This window comes from Budorcas taxicolor, chromosome 25 (genome assembly GCF_023091745.1).
Source record: "Budorcas taxicolor isolate Tak-1 chromosome 25, Takin1.1, whole genome shotgun sequence".
NCBI classification, from domain to species: domain Eukaryota; kingdom Metazoa; phylum Chordata; class Mammalia; order Artiodactyla; family Bovidae; genus Budorcas; species Budorcas taxicolor.
This window is the reverse complement of record NC_068934.1, coordinates 28,714,374-28,731,149: the sequence shown is the minus strand read 5'-3', so window position 1 is coordinate 28,731,149 and position 16,776 is coordinate 28,714,374. Positions and strand designations below refer to the sequence as shown.

The window sequence follows — 16,776 nt, the reverse complement described above, 5'->3', positions numbered from 1 at the left end:
GGAGAAGAGCCACAGCACACATACTTATTCACACCTGAATTTTCTTCTTTTGGCCATGCTGGACAGCATGCAAGATCTTACTTCCCTGACCAGGGATTGAACCCATGCTCACTACAGTAGATGTGCAGAGTCCTACCCACTAGACTGCCAGGGAATTCCCCACAATTAACTTCAAAATATACATCAATTTGCTCTCTTAAAATATAATGCATGATATAAGTAAGAGAATAAAAGGAGGAGATTAAAAAAGTATAAAAGTTTAAATATGAGCCTAGGATCATAGATGCCCTTCGCCAAGGATCTATTTACATAAAGATCTTCTCCCAAAGACAGCCAGTTTTAAAAAGTAAATGTTTTGAGGACATTCATATTTGATTAGTTCAATAACTCCTGAGCTGGTGAAAAATGCAAATGTGAAAAGATTTTTTACAGATGAGAAATCGAACTGAGGTTTTCAATGGTTGCTGTTGTTAAGCTGTGTCTGACTGTTTTACAACCCCATGGACTATAGCCCACCAGGCTCCTCTGTCCATGGGATTTCTCAGGCAAGAATACGGGAGTGGGTTGCCATCTCCTTCTCCAGGGCATCTTCCCCACCCAGGGATCGAATCCGCATTTCCTGCATTGGCAGGCGAATTCTTTACCACTGAGCCACCAGGGAAGCCTCAGGTTTTCAAGAGTGAAACTTCAACGGAGCCAAGTGAATAATAACAGAATGGTTTAGTTACTGGTATAATTCTCCATAGGCTTCCCAGGTGGCAGTAGTGGTAAAGAACCCAACTGCCAACGCAGGAGACATGAGACGCTGGTTCGATCCCTGGGTCAGGAAGATCCCTTGGAAGAGGGCATGGCAACCCACTCCAGTATTCTTGCCTGGAGAATCCCATGGACAGAGGAGCCTGGCGGGCTACAATCCATAGGGTCACAAAGAATCAGACACGACTCAAGTGACTTAGCGCACACACACATAATTCTCTATACCATTTATTCTCTATACCTAGAAACTAAGAGCTAAGGAAACATGTCAGCATTGTTTCTCAAACGTGGGTAACAGGAAAATTACTCGAAATTGTTGGTAACAGGACAATTACTAGCAGTGATGTAATCAGCCCTTTCCCCTTCTTCCCCCCAGTTAGTCCTCTCCTCACAGTCAAATATCTTAAGAGTCTAGCTTTTTCCTCTCTGATCTCCTCTCCCCTCCAATATGGCTTTTAAGACCCATCAATCACTCCACAAAACAACTCTCTCTAAGGTCATTGGTGGCCTACAGGTTAATCCATCTGGCATTTACATTCTCAACAGGGGCAACATTATACCCACGGCAGCAAAAACTGATTCGAGGGAGCAAAATATCTTAGATGTTAAAATAGTTTGTGGCCCTTGAAAAGGTCATAGTACATAAGTAGAAATACACCATGTCTATTTCTTCCTCTAGAAGAAGGCATTGTCCATTTCTTATTCTATGCCTTCTCCCTAGGTGACTTTCTGCATACCATCTGCTTCTGTGACCACTCCTATCATCTGTAACTCATTAAGCTCCCGCTCCGGCACAGACCATTCCTCTGAGATTTAAACCTATTTAACTGTCTGCCAGTTTGACATTCCACTTGAGTGTCTCAAAGGTATTTATCTGGGAAAAGGATCCACAGCTTTGGTTAGATTCTCAAGTTAAGAACTACTGCCACACAGTAGTTTCAGAAAGGATCATAACAATAAAAAATGGCAAAACCAACTTAAAAAGTTGAGGAAAACAATTACTTTATAAACCTCTCAAATATCTTTAAAGCTTCTTGCGTAAATATACTTTTTAGTTGATACACAATAGAAATTTAACTAGGTTGGAAATCAAGATGTCAACACACGGGTTTTTCCCAGGGCACTGACGTGAATACAATTACAGTGGTTCTCGGGTCATGCTAAACCCAATGTCAAACTTTCAGTAAATGAGAGTAAGAATATAAAACTCTGCAAATTGCTTTGTCAACTTGCTACACTGAGTGTGTGCACAACAAGGAGATGGCAATATTTACATTTGGAAAGAATCCTGAAGAGAAAGCGGTATCATAGGCAAAGTACGCTAAAAATACATTCTTATAACTACAACAACTCAAAAACTCTTGTTAGTCATTCTTCATATAAGGTCACGCCACTAACCCTTTACAAAGTTACACTTTGTAACAGATAGAGATCTAGAACTAAAACTGAAGGCTTTTTGGCTCTATGAATTCATACTTCTTGAGCAATCGCAGAAATCTGCCAACACTAACACTGTCAAATAAAGGGAACTCTGCATTCAAGAATAAGAAGTAGCTTTATTTCAGGAGTTAAAAGAGGTGTCTGCTAGAAAAATAACTTCTTAAGGAGATGAAAGAAATCTTCCTCTTCGGTACAACAGGATTAAGGTCTAATCTAGCACAGTCTAAATCTCTGCCTGCCAATCCTGTTTTCCTGTTCAACCTTCTTCTCTCGTTCTTGATTCTGACAGTATTCTTCCTTAGTGATTTCTGAAATCGTTACTAAAAATAACCTAATATTTCCTACTGGATGCTCTACTTGAATTTCCTTTAAGGCACTTCAAATCCAATTTGCCCCAAACTAAACTTCTCCACCTCTACCTCCTTGCTGGAAAATCTGTTTCAAAGCTGCTCATTAGGTAAAAGGGCTAAGGGTGGCCTAAGCCATAAACCTGGAACTTATCTTTGAATTCTCCTCTAGCAGTATCTTATCAATTCTATGTCTTCTGCTCTTAAAACTGCCTCCTCGTCACTGCCTCCCTGGCCCTGGCTTATAACTTATTGAAGTTACAGACTTCAAAGCAGTTAGGTGATGGAACTGAATAAATTTGGGATTGAATCCCAGTTCTGCCACTGTTAAGTACGATCTTTATCTTAGGCAACTCAGTTAACCTCTCTGGGGCTCATTTTCTCATCTGTAAAATAAAAAGAATAATAATCTCCTAACATCTAGTCTTAGCCATTTTACCCATTCCTCACAATGTATCTAAGTGGCTCCTGTTTTCAGGATAAAATCCAAATTCCTTCTTATAACATACAAAATTCTTTATAATCTTTCCTCATTGTATAAAGCTTACCTCTAGCCATTCTATTAGCTCCGACCACACCCAGCTCAGAAGAGTCATATTCTTCGTGTTACTGCTTTTACAGTGTTAGTCTTTCTGCCTGGAATCCCTATCTACTCTTGGTCCACCCGGTTCCAGTTGTGTCTCATACACTTCTGACCCTCAATACCTCAGCCCAGGAAGTCTTCCCTGTACTGCTATATCGGGACCCCAATTTTGGGTTCAAAACAGTTTCTGTGCTCTCATACCTTCTTGTAATTTTTTCCTTCTACAGACATTAGAAGAAAGATTTTACTTTACTAATATTTTACTTGATATTTTTACATTTATGTTGATTAAAGAAATTAGTCTGTAATATTGCTATCTTTTAATATCCAAGACAGGTTGATTTTAAGGTTATACTGGCTTCTATAATTATTTCGCAAGTATTCCTGTTTTCCATTCTCTGGAATATTTTATGTAAAACTTAGTGCTATTTTTTCCCTTAAATATTTGGTAACTAACATTTATTGAGCATGTATCACATACCAGATTCTACACTAAGTTCATTTGCCATGTTACCTCATTTAATCCTCACAGTAACTTTCTGAGGTATATATTCCTCTTATACCTGTTTTATAGAGAAGAAACTAGGGCTAATAGGAAGTAACTTTCCCAAAGTCAAGAAGCTGGTGGGCAGCAGAGCTAGGACTTGAACACGTATCTCCCCAGGTTCTTAATCACATGCTACATTGTCTTGTAATACTTAATATATCACACTATAATTATTCATTTATTTGCCTCCCCATTAGTCAGTGGAATCTATCTACTAAGATCCTCGAAGGATGGGATCATCCATATTTTATATGCTTTAAATCTAGCATCATGTCTACCAATTAATAGATGCTCAATAAATAGCTGCTAAATGAATAAATGAAGACATATCATTTGATTCTCGTAACAACTGGGTGAGGTAAAGTGGTTACTATCAATTCTTATGTAGAAAGTAGGTATATGTTTATTTTAGCATGCTGCTAAAGTGGTTTTTGTCTTCAAGTTAAAACAAATAATCCCCATGCAAAGAAGGGCATACATTTCGTTTCTTCAACAAGTAAAAAGCAAAAAATAATTTTATATTATTTGCAAACTGTCATTGACAACAGATTTAATGTTCTGATACCATCTGTAAGACAGAGACCTTCATATTTCTTCTGGGGTCAAGAGTATAAATCCAACAAGAAAAAGATTATCCAGTGAAAAATGGCAATAAAACAAAAGCCTTAAGCAGAAAAGCTTTCAAAGAAGGTCAGCAGAATAGTAAAGAAGAATTCCCCACTGACTACACCATGTGGTAGGCATGTCATAAGAAGATTTAAGGTAGACATAAAATACCCACAGCAGAGATGTCTTGGCTTCAATTAGATGAACTAAAATTTCTATTCTGTGTTTTGCCTGATGAGTCTGTAAAAATGCTTATATATGGGCACCACAGAATTCAGATTTTTTTATTTTTGATGGAGATCAGATCATAATTATGGCAAAAGAGAGCCAATGTCCTTAGATTCTGAAACTATTATCCAGGGAATTACATAATTACAGACCCAAAGAACATTAAGAAGAGAAAATATCCTTGAACTATTTAAACAGAATTCTGCCTAAAGGCTACCCTGGCTAACCTCACAAGGATTTTTCCAAGCCTCTCTCTTTTAATCCCAATCCAAAACATACATACACATACACTTTTTTACTGCAGCAGTTTTTGCCAAGTCGCTTTTAGGACAACAGTATTATAACATGTCTCAAAGGGGAAAAAAACGTGAGAATAAAAACACCTCACAGGAAAACCATTCTCACCAGCGGACTGCCACATAAAAATTTCAGAAGTCTTTGTAGTCTTTATAGCAAAAAAAACAAGACATTAATCTAGGGGGCTCTTACTGCTTAGGCTCCCAGAGTCAAATATATAAATAATAAAAAATTGAAGTGCAGAAAGAATAGAAAAAAAAATATTTATTTCCCCCAGTGAAAGACAATTCTTATACATCTTGGAATGCTTAATCATTGTGTTCATCATCATTGTCCTTGCAAAAAGCTCTGCTTCCATTGGGTCCACGGCTTGGGAGAAGTTCAGGGGTAGTTAAGAAGCTGTCCTGGGGAAGAAGGCAGATGCTTGGGCAGAAGCCCTAAGATCAGGGGGTAATAGGTGAAGCAGTGCCCCTAATAGGCCACTAGGTCTTATTTTAATTTCAAGTAAAATTTATATTCATGAGAGAAATTAAGTTTATAAATGTTGCTTTCTTATAAAGTCCTTGTCAGGTTGGTACTAAGATTATGCTGGCCTCTACAATTATTTGGGAAGTATTCACTATTTTCCACCCTCTAGAATAGCTTATATAAACCCTGGTGTTATTTTTTCCCTTAAATATTTGGGATCCCCTAATGCAGACATCAACCTAGATAGCATATTAAAAAGCAGAGACATTACTTTGCCAACAAAGGTCCATCTAGTCAAGGCTATGGTTCTTCCAGTGGTCATGTATGGATGTGAGAGTTGGACTGTGAAGAAAGCTGAGCACTGAAGAATTGATGCTTTTGAACTGTGGTGTTGGAGAAGACTCTGTTTTTTGTTTTTGTTTTTTTTTTGGAGAAGACTCTTGAGAGTCCCTTGAACAGCAAGGAGATCCAACCAGTCCATCCTAAAGGAGATCAGTCCTGTGTGTTCATTGGAAGGACTGATGCCAAAGCTGCAACTCCAATACTTCAGCCACCTCATGGGAAGAGTTGACTCATCAGACAAGACCTTGATTCTGGGAGGGATCTGGGGCAGGAGGAGAAGGGGACAACAGAGGATGAGATGCCTGGATGGCATCACTGACTCGATGGACATGAGTTTGAGTAAACTCCAGGAGTTGGTGATGGACAGGGAGGCCTGGTGTGCTACGATTCATGGGGTCGAAAAGAGTTGGACATGACTGAGTGACTGAACTGAACTGAACGCAGACATCTGAGCCTGTATCTAAATGTGAGTTTTTCTTTTTGGTAAGATTTTTTTCAAAAAGTGATTTAATTTGTTTACATTCCATAAGTGATTTTTTTTTTTGTGGGGTTAGTCAGATTTCTATTTCTTCTTACATTCATTTTGTTCTTTTTACGAGTTTGTCTATTTCATCAAAGTGTTCAAATTTTCTGTCTTCTTATTAACATTGAATGTTTGCAGGCTCTGTAGTAATGGCTTCTTTTTCATTCCTAATATTGGTAAATGATGCCTTCTTTCTTTTCAAGTAACAGTTTTAATTCTTCCTTTCTAATTTAATGTCTTTCATTTATTTCTCTTGCCTAACTGCTCAGGCTAGGATTTCCTATACTATGTTGAATAGAAGTGGCAAGAATAGGTATTCTTGTCTTGTTTCTGATACTAAAGGAAAAGCTTTCAGCTTTTCACCATGGAGTATGACATCAGCTATGGACTTGTCACATATGGCCTTTATTATGTCAAGGTACATGTCCTCCATATTCACTTTGTTGAGAGCTTTTATCATGAATGAATGCTGAATTTTGCCAAGTGCTTTTTCTGCATCTATTGAGACAATCACATGATCTTAATCATTCATTATGTTAATTTGGTATATCATGTTGATTGATTTGTGGATCTGAACCACCCTTGCATCTCCAGAATAAATTCCACTTGATCCTGGTGTGCAGTAGTTTCTTAGAAAAATGAACATCCTCTTACCATACAATCTAGCAAACGTACTCCTCATTATTTGCCCGAAGGAGCTGAAAATGTATGCCCACACAAAACCTACACATGGATGTTTAAAGCAGCTTTATTATAACTGCCAAATCTTGGGGGAAAAAAAAAAGATATCCTTCAGGAAGTGAATGGACAAATAAACTGTAGTATTTCCAGATATTAGAGTATTATTTGTCCATATGTAAAATAGGATTATGGTGTGTCAATGTAGGTTTATGAGTGGTAACAAATTCACCACTATGGTACAGGATATTGACAGTGGAGGAAGCAGTCCATGTGCAGGGGTAAGAAGTAAATGGGAACTTTCTGGACTTTTTGTTTAATTGTGCTATGAATCTAAAACTATTTCAAAAAAATAAGTCTATTAAAAAAATATAACTCTTAACCATCTTTTAATATTGCAACTGAGATAAGAAATAGTTGTTTCCACTATGGATAAGAAGGTGAAACCACTGCCTGACTCTTTCTAAAATCTAGCTTCCAAAATAATCTTAAAACTGGTAATTTACAGCTCACAATGAGGATCAAAGCACTTACTTATCAATTTTCTTCTTATGTTCTTTTTGCCTTTGTTGTTCTTTCACTTGTTCTCTTTCAATATCCATGAAAAGTCGTCTATACCTCAGGTATTGCTTTTGACGCTAAAGAAAAGAAGTAAAAATTTTTAAGACTCTGCTCTCAGAGACTTTCCAAGAAAGGAAAATATCCTTAAACTACTAGCTCAGTATGTTAGGACACAACAAATTGCTTCCAATCTCACATATACTGATGTCCAAAAGCCATTACCACTACATACCTCTTTCTTGTCTTCCTCTTGACTTACTCCAGACTGAAGTGCCAGGGGAGTGTGAAATTCAGTGTTCAATCTTGACTGATACTCATCACCAACCTGTTAGGAAGTCCAGTCGTGCAAAGTGACAAAACTGCCAAAAGCTAGACCTATGCATGCTTTTGATAATTTTATCTACTAATTCTTTCCTCCTGCAATCTTGAGCTCAACTAGATTTTAAAAGTTAAAAAAACATATATATATATATATATATAAAAGAATAAAACTTTAAGAAAGAATAAAAGGAATTAATCAAACAAAAACAAGACTCAGGTCAAAGACATGGGTGAATTCATGACAAATCAAAATGTTCAGAAGCCTTCTAAAATGGTCACTTGAAATCATTCTATTATGACTGTGTGCTTGGGATCTAATATAGGATATAAAATTAGATCTCTTACTATCTCATATCTATAATAATTTTCAATTTGTACACATTCTTGATGGTGTGAATTTAAAGAATAAAAGCTTGAAAGAAAATATTATAGGAATCAGCTGTCATGGCAGAGAAGAAACTAGAACTTATTTTCTCCCAAAATACTAGGAAAGCCTGTTGACATAACTTAATATACTTATTTTGACATTACATGGCTCAAATTATGATCTCTAACTTTTAGAAATACAAATTTTAAATTACTTTGATCTTTTTAACTTAAAAGTTATTTATCAAAAAGAAGTTATTTATCTGTCAGCAAAGTTGCAAGATACAAGATCAGTATGCAAAAATCAATTAAATTTTTGTGTACTTGCAACGAACAATTTGAAAATGAAATTAAAGGTAAAATCAATATAATACACCATCAAAACACACCTTATGAATAAATTTAATAAAAGAAATATAAATTGCATACACTGAAACCTACAAAACCATGTTAAAAGAAATAAAAGATCTAATTGAGTGAAAAGACATCTCTTGTTCATGAATCAGAAGACTTAATACTGTTAAGATGGCAAATGAGTCAACAGATTTAATGCAGTCTGTATCAACATTTAAGTTGATGGGACTTCACTGGCAGTCCAATGGTTAATATTTCACCTTCTAGTCTTCCCTGCTGGTCCAGTGGTTAAGACTCCACCTGCCAAAGCAGGGTACATGAATTTGATCCTTGGTCTAGGAATATTCCACATGCCGCAGGCAACTAAGCCCATGCGCCACAACTACTCAGCCCATGCTCTAGAGCCTGTGTGCCACAACTACCAAAGCCTGCACTCCCTAGAGCTTGGGCTCTGCAACAAGAGAAGCCACAGCAATGAAAAGCCTGTACACCACAACTAGACAAAGCCTTCCTGCAGCACTGAAGATTCACCTTCCAATGCATGAGATGGGGGTTCGGTCCCTGTTCAGGGAGCTAAGATCTCACAGGCCTCGCAGTACAAAAACAAAAGCATAAAACAGAAGCAATGTTGAAAAAAAAAAAAAAAACCTCAATAAGGACTTCAAAAATGGTCCACATAAAAAAAAAAAAATTCAAAAAAAATTCAGTTTACTTCTCTGTAGAAGTTGACAAGGTAATCCTTAAATTCATATGAGTGAAAGTCACTCAGTCATGTCCGACTCTTTGCAACTCTGTAGACTATACAGTCCATGGAATTCTCCAGGCCAGGATACTGGAGTGGGTAGCCTTTCCCTTCTCCACGGGATCTTCCCAACCCAGAGATCAAACCCAGGTCTCCCGTATTGCAGGCAGATTCTTTACCAGCTGGGCTTTACCCAGAATAGCTGAGACGATCTTGAAACAAAGTTGGAGAACTCACTTTTTTCAATTCAAAACTTATTACAAAGCTACACTAATCAACACAGTGTGGTACTAGCATAAGGACAGACTCATAGATCAGTGGAACAGAACTGGTAGTTCAGAAATAAACTCATATTTACAATCAACTGATTTTTGACAAGAGTGATGAGAATTCAGTAAGAAGAGTCTTTTCAACAAATGATGTTGGGTCACCCTGGATACCCACATGCAGAAAAGAGTGAAACTGGACCCCTACCCAACACCATATATGAAGATTAATGCAAAGTGGATCACAGGCCTGAATGCAAAAGATACAAGATTCTTAGAGAAATATTAGGTGATGGTTTCTTAGATATGACATCAAAAGCACAAGCCACAAAAAAGTAGATAATATGGACTTCATCAAAATTAAAAATTTCTGTGCTGCAAAAGAAACCACTGACAAAGTGAAAAGACAACGCACAGGATAGGAGAAAACATTTTCAAATCACAAAATAAATAAGGGTACTATGTGTAGAATATATTAAGAACTCACATAAGTTAATAATCAAAAGACAAATAATCCAATTAGAAATTGGGCAAAGGATTTAATAGTTTTCTAAAGAAAATACACATATGGCCAATCAGCACATGAAAAGATGCTCATCAAGAAAATGTAAATCAAAACCACAATGAGATATCATTGCACACCCATTAAGAGAGCTATAATTAAAAAGACAAAAGACAATAACAAGTGTTCGTGAGGACGTGGAAAAACAGAAACCTCGTAATACTGCTGGTAAGAACGAACAGCACTGTGCCACTTTGGAAACCAGTTTGGCAGTTCCTCCCCAAAGGTTAAGCATATGGATGGATACCATAAGTCTCAGCAATTTCCTCCTACTTATACACCCAAGGAAAATGGAAACACATATCACAGAAAAACATAAACAAATGTTCACAGCAGCACTATTCACTATTAATAGTCAAGAAGTAGAAACAATCCAAACGCCTATCAACTGATGAATGGATAAATAAAATATGCTACATGCATACAATGGAATATTATCCAATGAATAGGAATCAAGCATTGCTACATGCTATAAGGTCTATGAACTTGGAAAACATTATGCTAAGTTAAAGAATTCAGTGATAAAAGGCCATTCTATGATCCCTTTTATATAAAATGTCCAGAATAGGTAAATCTAGAGAGATTTAAAAGTAGACTAGTGGTTACCTAGGGCTGGGGTTGGAGGTAAGGGGCAAAAGGGAATGAGTGGTTGCTAAAGGGTATGTGACTTCCGGGCAGTGATTAAATATTCTAGAAGTGACTATGGCAAAGTTTGCACAACATTCTGAATATAGTAAAAACACTGAACTGTAAATTTTCCATGGGTTGTATACCTGTATGGTATACAAAGCAGCTAGGCTTCATTATTTGACTACTCCTTATTTGTGAATTTGCCTATTCACCAAGACGTATTTGTTATCGTAGAATTAATGCTTGCAGTGCTTGTGGTCACCTCCAGACATGAGCAGCGCTGGGAAAAATGTGAGTCATCAGATGGACATGTTGTCAGCTAAGGTCAAACACTGTGATGCTCTGCCTTCTTGTTTCAGCCTTCATACTGTAAACAAGTATCCTTTCAAATGTACATTGAGTCCAAAGCTTTCTGCATTTTTGTGCTTTTTTTGTTGATTGTGCTATTTAAAACACCCCCCAAGCACAGTGCTCAAGCACTACCTAGTGTCTTTAGCATAAGAAGGTTGTGATGTGCCTTATGGAAAAAATACATCTATTGGATAAGCTTCATTCAGGCGTGAGCTATAGTGCCGTTGGCCCTGAGTCCAATGTTAATGAATCAACAATACATTTTAATAAGGTGTCTAAACAGAAATTCATGCAAAACAGTTAAGCAATGGTTCAGTATTGACTAAAATTCAGTTGCAGTATTTATGGCAAGTTTATAGAACATAACTGTTATGAATAAAGAGAATTGACTATACACCTCAATAAAGTTTGTGTGTTACAGATAAAATCTACAAACAATATGCAGCAAAAGGTTAATGGTGGCTATCTCTGTAATTTGGGGTCTTTTTTCCTTTTTATTTGTATTTACTTTTTGCTGTAATAAAAATGAAATTATTTTTTCTGCTTTCATAAACGTAAAAAAGGACTGCCCCAGTGGTCCAGTGGTTAAGAATCCGCCTGCCAATGCAGGAGACACAGGTTTGACCCCTGGTCCAGGAAGATTCCACACGCTATGGAGCAGCTAAGCCCGTGCATCTCAACCACTGAAGCCCACGCCCCTAGAGCCTGTGTGCCACAACAGAAGCCACTGCAATGAGAAGCCAGCACGCCACAGCTCCAGAGAGCCTGCAGGTGGCAATGAAGACCCAGTACAGCCAAAAGTAAGTACAGGAAAATACACTGTTATAAAGTAAGAAAAATCGGACTTCCAGCACTGGCCAAGGAGTAAGCCCACTCCGAGCCTCTAGCTCTCTCTCACTGATTCTAAGCAAAAATTGTAGGAAATGTGGCTCTAAGTATCTGGAGAGTATATGCATGTGGCACCCTGAAGAGGGGTGAGTATGGAATGCTACTCAACACTCCGTAATAACCTAAATGGGAAAAAGAATCCAAAAAAGAATGCAGATATGTGTCTGCATGACTGAGTCACTTTGCTGTACGCCTGAAACTAATACAACATTGTAAATCAACTATAATCCAATAAAAATTAATTTAAAAAAAAGAGGAGTGAGTTAAAAAAGTGGATTCCTTAATTCTGTGTATGAAATGGCATACACCCCAGAATCACCCCTGAGCTGTGCTGCCTGGGATGGACTTAATGGAGTATAAAGAAGGCTCTGAGAACTGAACTAACATTGGAGCTGCTGTTCACAGAATATGAGAGAGAACTTGGAGCCTGAACTTAACCAGGTCAACTGCCTGCTAGAACAAAAAAGGGAATGTTCTTCAGAGGATTTTAACAAGAAGTCAGTCTCTCAATATAATGTTCAAAACTGGACCCAGAAGAAAACATGGAAAGTGAATCCAGAATACGGATCCAAAGAAAAACAGCTCTGGGATGGGAAATTCCTGGTGGTACAGTGGATAAGACTTCACACTCCCAATGCAGGGGGCCTGGGTTTGATACCTGGTCAGGGAAGTAAGATCTCATGTGCCATACAGTCCAAAAAGAAAAAGGACAATTCTTCCTCTGAGATTAGTAGAAACAGGGAAGAATGGCAAAAGAATAAATGGTCAAGGGAGTTATTGAAAGAAGGCCCCCTTTTTAATGAAAGTCAGAGAGTACAGGGTTGCAGAAAGAACTTTATGGAGTATTTAAGGTTTAGAATTATCAGTGTGGGCCATGTGTGAGGGAGCTAACAAGTAGCAACTAAGAAAAATGGTAAGCAGCACTGGGGATCTATTTGTGACTGTAAAACCCCAAGTATGGATGTGTATAATTATATCTATACCACTAAAGAGGGTTTTTTTTTTTTTACAATAAACCTGGATTGTTTGGGAGTCTGAAAGGTGAAAGGACTGATCTAGGGTTTTCAGGGCTGGTGTGCAGGACAGGCAGAAGAGATTCTGACTATTAAAGTGGCACCCTGAATCAGACAGTCAGGTTTAGGTACCCCTCTTCTTGCTCAGTTAATGGCCTATCCATTCTCTACCACTAATTACATTGCTTCATAATTATCGCTTGTTTGTCAGTCTCTCTTCTTCAGACAGTCTGAAACTTGAGTGCTAAGTCTTATTCACAGCTATATCTTTAATATTTAAAACCTAAACAATGGCTAACATCAAACTGGTGCTCAATAAACATCTGACTGACTGACCAATTCTTTCTAAACAAATTTAGCAAGAGACAAGCAGGAACTAGGCACCATGCTAAAGGCTGTCCACACTCCAGTAAACAAAACAGGTATGCTATCTCTCTTCATAAAGCTTACAGACTACTGGAAAACATGGAAATAAGTAATTACCAACTGTCTTGTGCATGGAGAAGGAAACAAACAGAATGCAGGGACAGAGGAAAAACATAAAAGGGGAGGAGACCTACTCTTGATAAGGTGGTCAGAGCAGAAGTTGAAGTTGAAATTCTAAAGGATGAGAAGAGACCAGCTTCGCAAAGAGAAAAAAAGAAGACTCTCAAAAAGAGGAAAAAATAGGCAAAGGACGCAAGTAGAAAGGGCTTGCAGAATATAGAAATGGTGATGCAGAATAAAACACACCAGCCTTCCCTTAGGCCAACCTTAGAGACCTAAACCAAAAACAATAAAGCTGCAGTTTAGTCTGAAAAGCTCAGCCCAAGTCCTTCTTTCTGCCTTTCTTCCTTTTTTTCTGCTCTTTTAAAAGGACCAAGGGAAAATTTCTGTTTATCTTTTTCATATATTCTAACAATGCTGGGTGCCTGAAGGCTCTGTTTCTAAAATGACAAAAAACCACGAGTTAGAAATTATGCAGACAGTGTAAAATTCTGATGGGAATAAACTAGACTTCAGTCATAGGGAAATCTCAGTAGGCCAGAGTACTGTGACATTTTCTTGGAAAACATAACCCTAACAAGTTCCAGCCTAAATGTCTTAGTGATCCTGCCTCATGCTCTACCAGGTTCCCGATGGGGATCTAGTCCTGGCTGTTGGGTGCAAGATCCTCCTGACCCCGACCCTTCAGAAACCACTTACTTCTTTCCTTCTCATAAAAGAAGAGACACCAAAAAATACACCTTTTATAAGAGAATACACATGTAAAAAATACAATTTTTCCAATAGGCAACAAGTGTTTCTGACAATACCCTAGCCTTCAGGGAGTAATCTTAGGTCAGGAAAGGTTTCACACACCATGAAATAAACCAAGAATCTGCTTTTTGCTCAGCCTTACTGTTCCCAGCTCAGTAGGTACCTATGACCCTATCTAAATCCCACTGCTCACACTCCACAGTCTGCTCTACCTGTTTTCTGCTAGAAGCCTCTCTCTGCTGCTTGGATGCAAGATGCTGATGCCCATCCAGAAGCAAATCTTCCTGCCGTTTTTCAGCTGTTCCAACACATGGTTGCTGTATGGAGCATAAGCTCTAAAAGATACAAAAGCGTTCACCAAATTGCATGAGCAGTGGCATGATGTTGGTGAAAATACTTTAGGCTGCAGTGATAGCCCTGATGTAATCTAAACATGTCAGAAGAGTCTGATGCGTTAGGGCATGAAAGTAGACACTACACTTCTTGCCACTACTATGGATTTTTAACTGTATCTGCGAAGCAGTCCTAAGTTTCTCTATTGGTAAAACAAGGAATAATGGCATCGATCTCCCAGGGTTATTTTGAGAGTTTAATGAGACAACGGATACAAAGTTCTAGAACCATTGTGGCTATGGTAAATGTTTAATGAATTTAAGCTGTTATTCATAATGATACTAATAACATTACTAATACTGTTAATAAGAGATAACACTATCATCATTTCTTGTTGGCAGCATAGCTCTGGCAAGCCCATATCAAACTCTCACTAATTGACTTTCTGCCGCTTACTCCTCACTATACTAAGCTCTACCTTCTCTCTGGCAGAGACTGGATCCTGGATTTCATGAATGACACATTCACAGTGCTCCAGAAATAGCTCCTCTCTCCATCTCTCATCTGTCACATTATGCGAGGCCTGCCCATAGTTCCTGTGCTAAAAGAAAAGAAACCTTGAACAACTGTCCAAGAAGTAGCATCAGGCCAGGGCCCTGGCGAAAGCGTCAGTGAAGAGGCCAGAACCAGTCTCAACAGGGCAGAACAGTCACAGAACAAGAGGACGTTATACCTTTGCCCATTGTTATTGACCTTAACACTAAACCCCTGAAGCAGTTATGACTTTGCCCTGCCAATCTGGAATTCAAACCTAAGGAATCTGTCGTCACTTACTCCCCACTATATTCTGTTCTACTTACTCTCTGGGAAGGGCTAGGTCTTGAACACTGGTGAGACTTACCAACCACACTCCAGAAGCAATTCCTCTTCCAAGCTCCGACTTCTTGAAACATGAGGGATGCATAACACACTTGCTCTAAAGGAACAACAAAATACAAAACTAACTGAGCAAAAATAATAGGTTGTTATTTAATAACCTATTAAATAATAATAGTAGTTTGATAATAGTACTGTACACTTCAGTGACAGCCCACAATAATGATACTAGGGAAGGATAATTTAACAGGTGTGTGCATGTATGTATTTAATATAAAATTTCCAAACATACATCAAAGTAGAAAAAAAATAGTATAAGGAATCCAAAGATACCCATCACCCAGTGTCAGCAATTAGCAATATCATGTTTTTTCATATATCTTTTCTCCCACATTTTTCCTAGGGTATTTGAAAGCAAATCCTAGATTATTCTGTTTTTTTCTTTTTCTTTTCCTGCATGGGGTAACTCTTTATTCAACAACACATTTAGAATAAGATAAGGCAACAAGAAAATATCTTTACAAAGTTGCCAACCTATTCTCAGGTAATGCCAGGAAACAAGCTTGTGTCATTTCCCTTAAGGACGCCTAACTCAGTGTCCCCGATAATTCCACGCACAAACAACAGAAGTGGTGAAGTCTGGGAAGCTGTGAGTGGCAAACAGCTTGTTTTGTTCTTCATCATAATTGGTTTGCAAACTGGATGTCTGGCTTTGGTGTACTGCTTCAGCTGCCCAAGAGTAGAATTCCTTCACTGTACAGAAGACTAAATGTTCAAAGCCAAATTTACTGAAGGACTTGAGTTTACTAAGAACTATTTACTGACAACCAATCAATATTATACAAGTAAAATCTATCTCTTATTTGGCCCAAATGACAGACATATGCTTTGTCACCTGGACTCTCTTTAGATTTGACACATTTTGAAATAACTGAAGACATCATACTCTTAGTCTAATGCCAGAAGCTTTAATTCTATGCAACCTACATACAAGCTAGCTTGACAAGCTCTAGCCCAAATCTTAAGTAATCTCAGTTCAGTTCAATTCAGTTGCTCAGTCATGTCCGACTCTTTGCGACACCATGGAATGTAACACACCAGGTCTCCCTATCCATCGCTAACTCCCGGAGTTTATTCAAACTCATGTCCATTAAGTCAGTGATGCCATTCAACCATCTCATCCTCTATTGTCCCCTTCTCCTTCTGCCTTCAATCTTGCCCAGCATCAGGGTCTTTTCAAATGAGTCAGCTCTTCGCATCAGGTGGCCAAAGTATTGGAGTTTCAGCTTCAGCATCAGTTCTTCCAATAAATATTCAGTACTGATTTCCTTTAGGATGGACTGGTTGGATCTCCTTGCAGTCCAAAGGACTCTCAAGTCTTCTCCAACACCACAGTTCAAAAGCATCAATTCTTCAGTGCTCAGCTTTCTTTATAGTCCAACTCTCACATCCATACATG

At 38.1% G+C, this 16,776-nt stretch overlaps 1 protein-coding gene across 1 annotated transcript in view; it reads right to left on the bottom strand.

The window, feature by feature from the left end:
* Positions 1 to 16,776, bottom strand: part of CCDC15 (coiled-coil domain containing 15) — a 48,714-nt gene that overhangs the window by 13,913 nt on the left and 18,025 nt on the right. Inside the window, exons 10-13 of the mRNA XM_052662412.1 lie at positions 15,343 to 15,417; positions 14,321 to 14,443; positions 7,609 to 7,701; positions 7,350 to 7,453 (exon numbers count right to left, since the gene is read on the bottom strand). Of these exons, the coding sequence (XP_052518372.1) occupies positions 7,350 to 7,453; positions 7,609 to 7,701; positions 14,321 to 14,443; positions 15,343 to 15,417 (395 nt within the window). The remainder of the gene's footprint in view (positions 1 to 7,349; positions 7,454 to 7,608; positions 7,702 to 14,320; positions 14,444 to 15,342; positions 15,418 to 16,776) is intronic.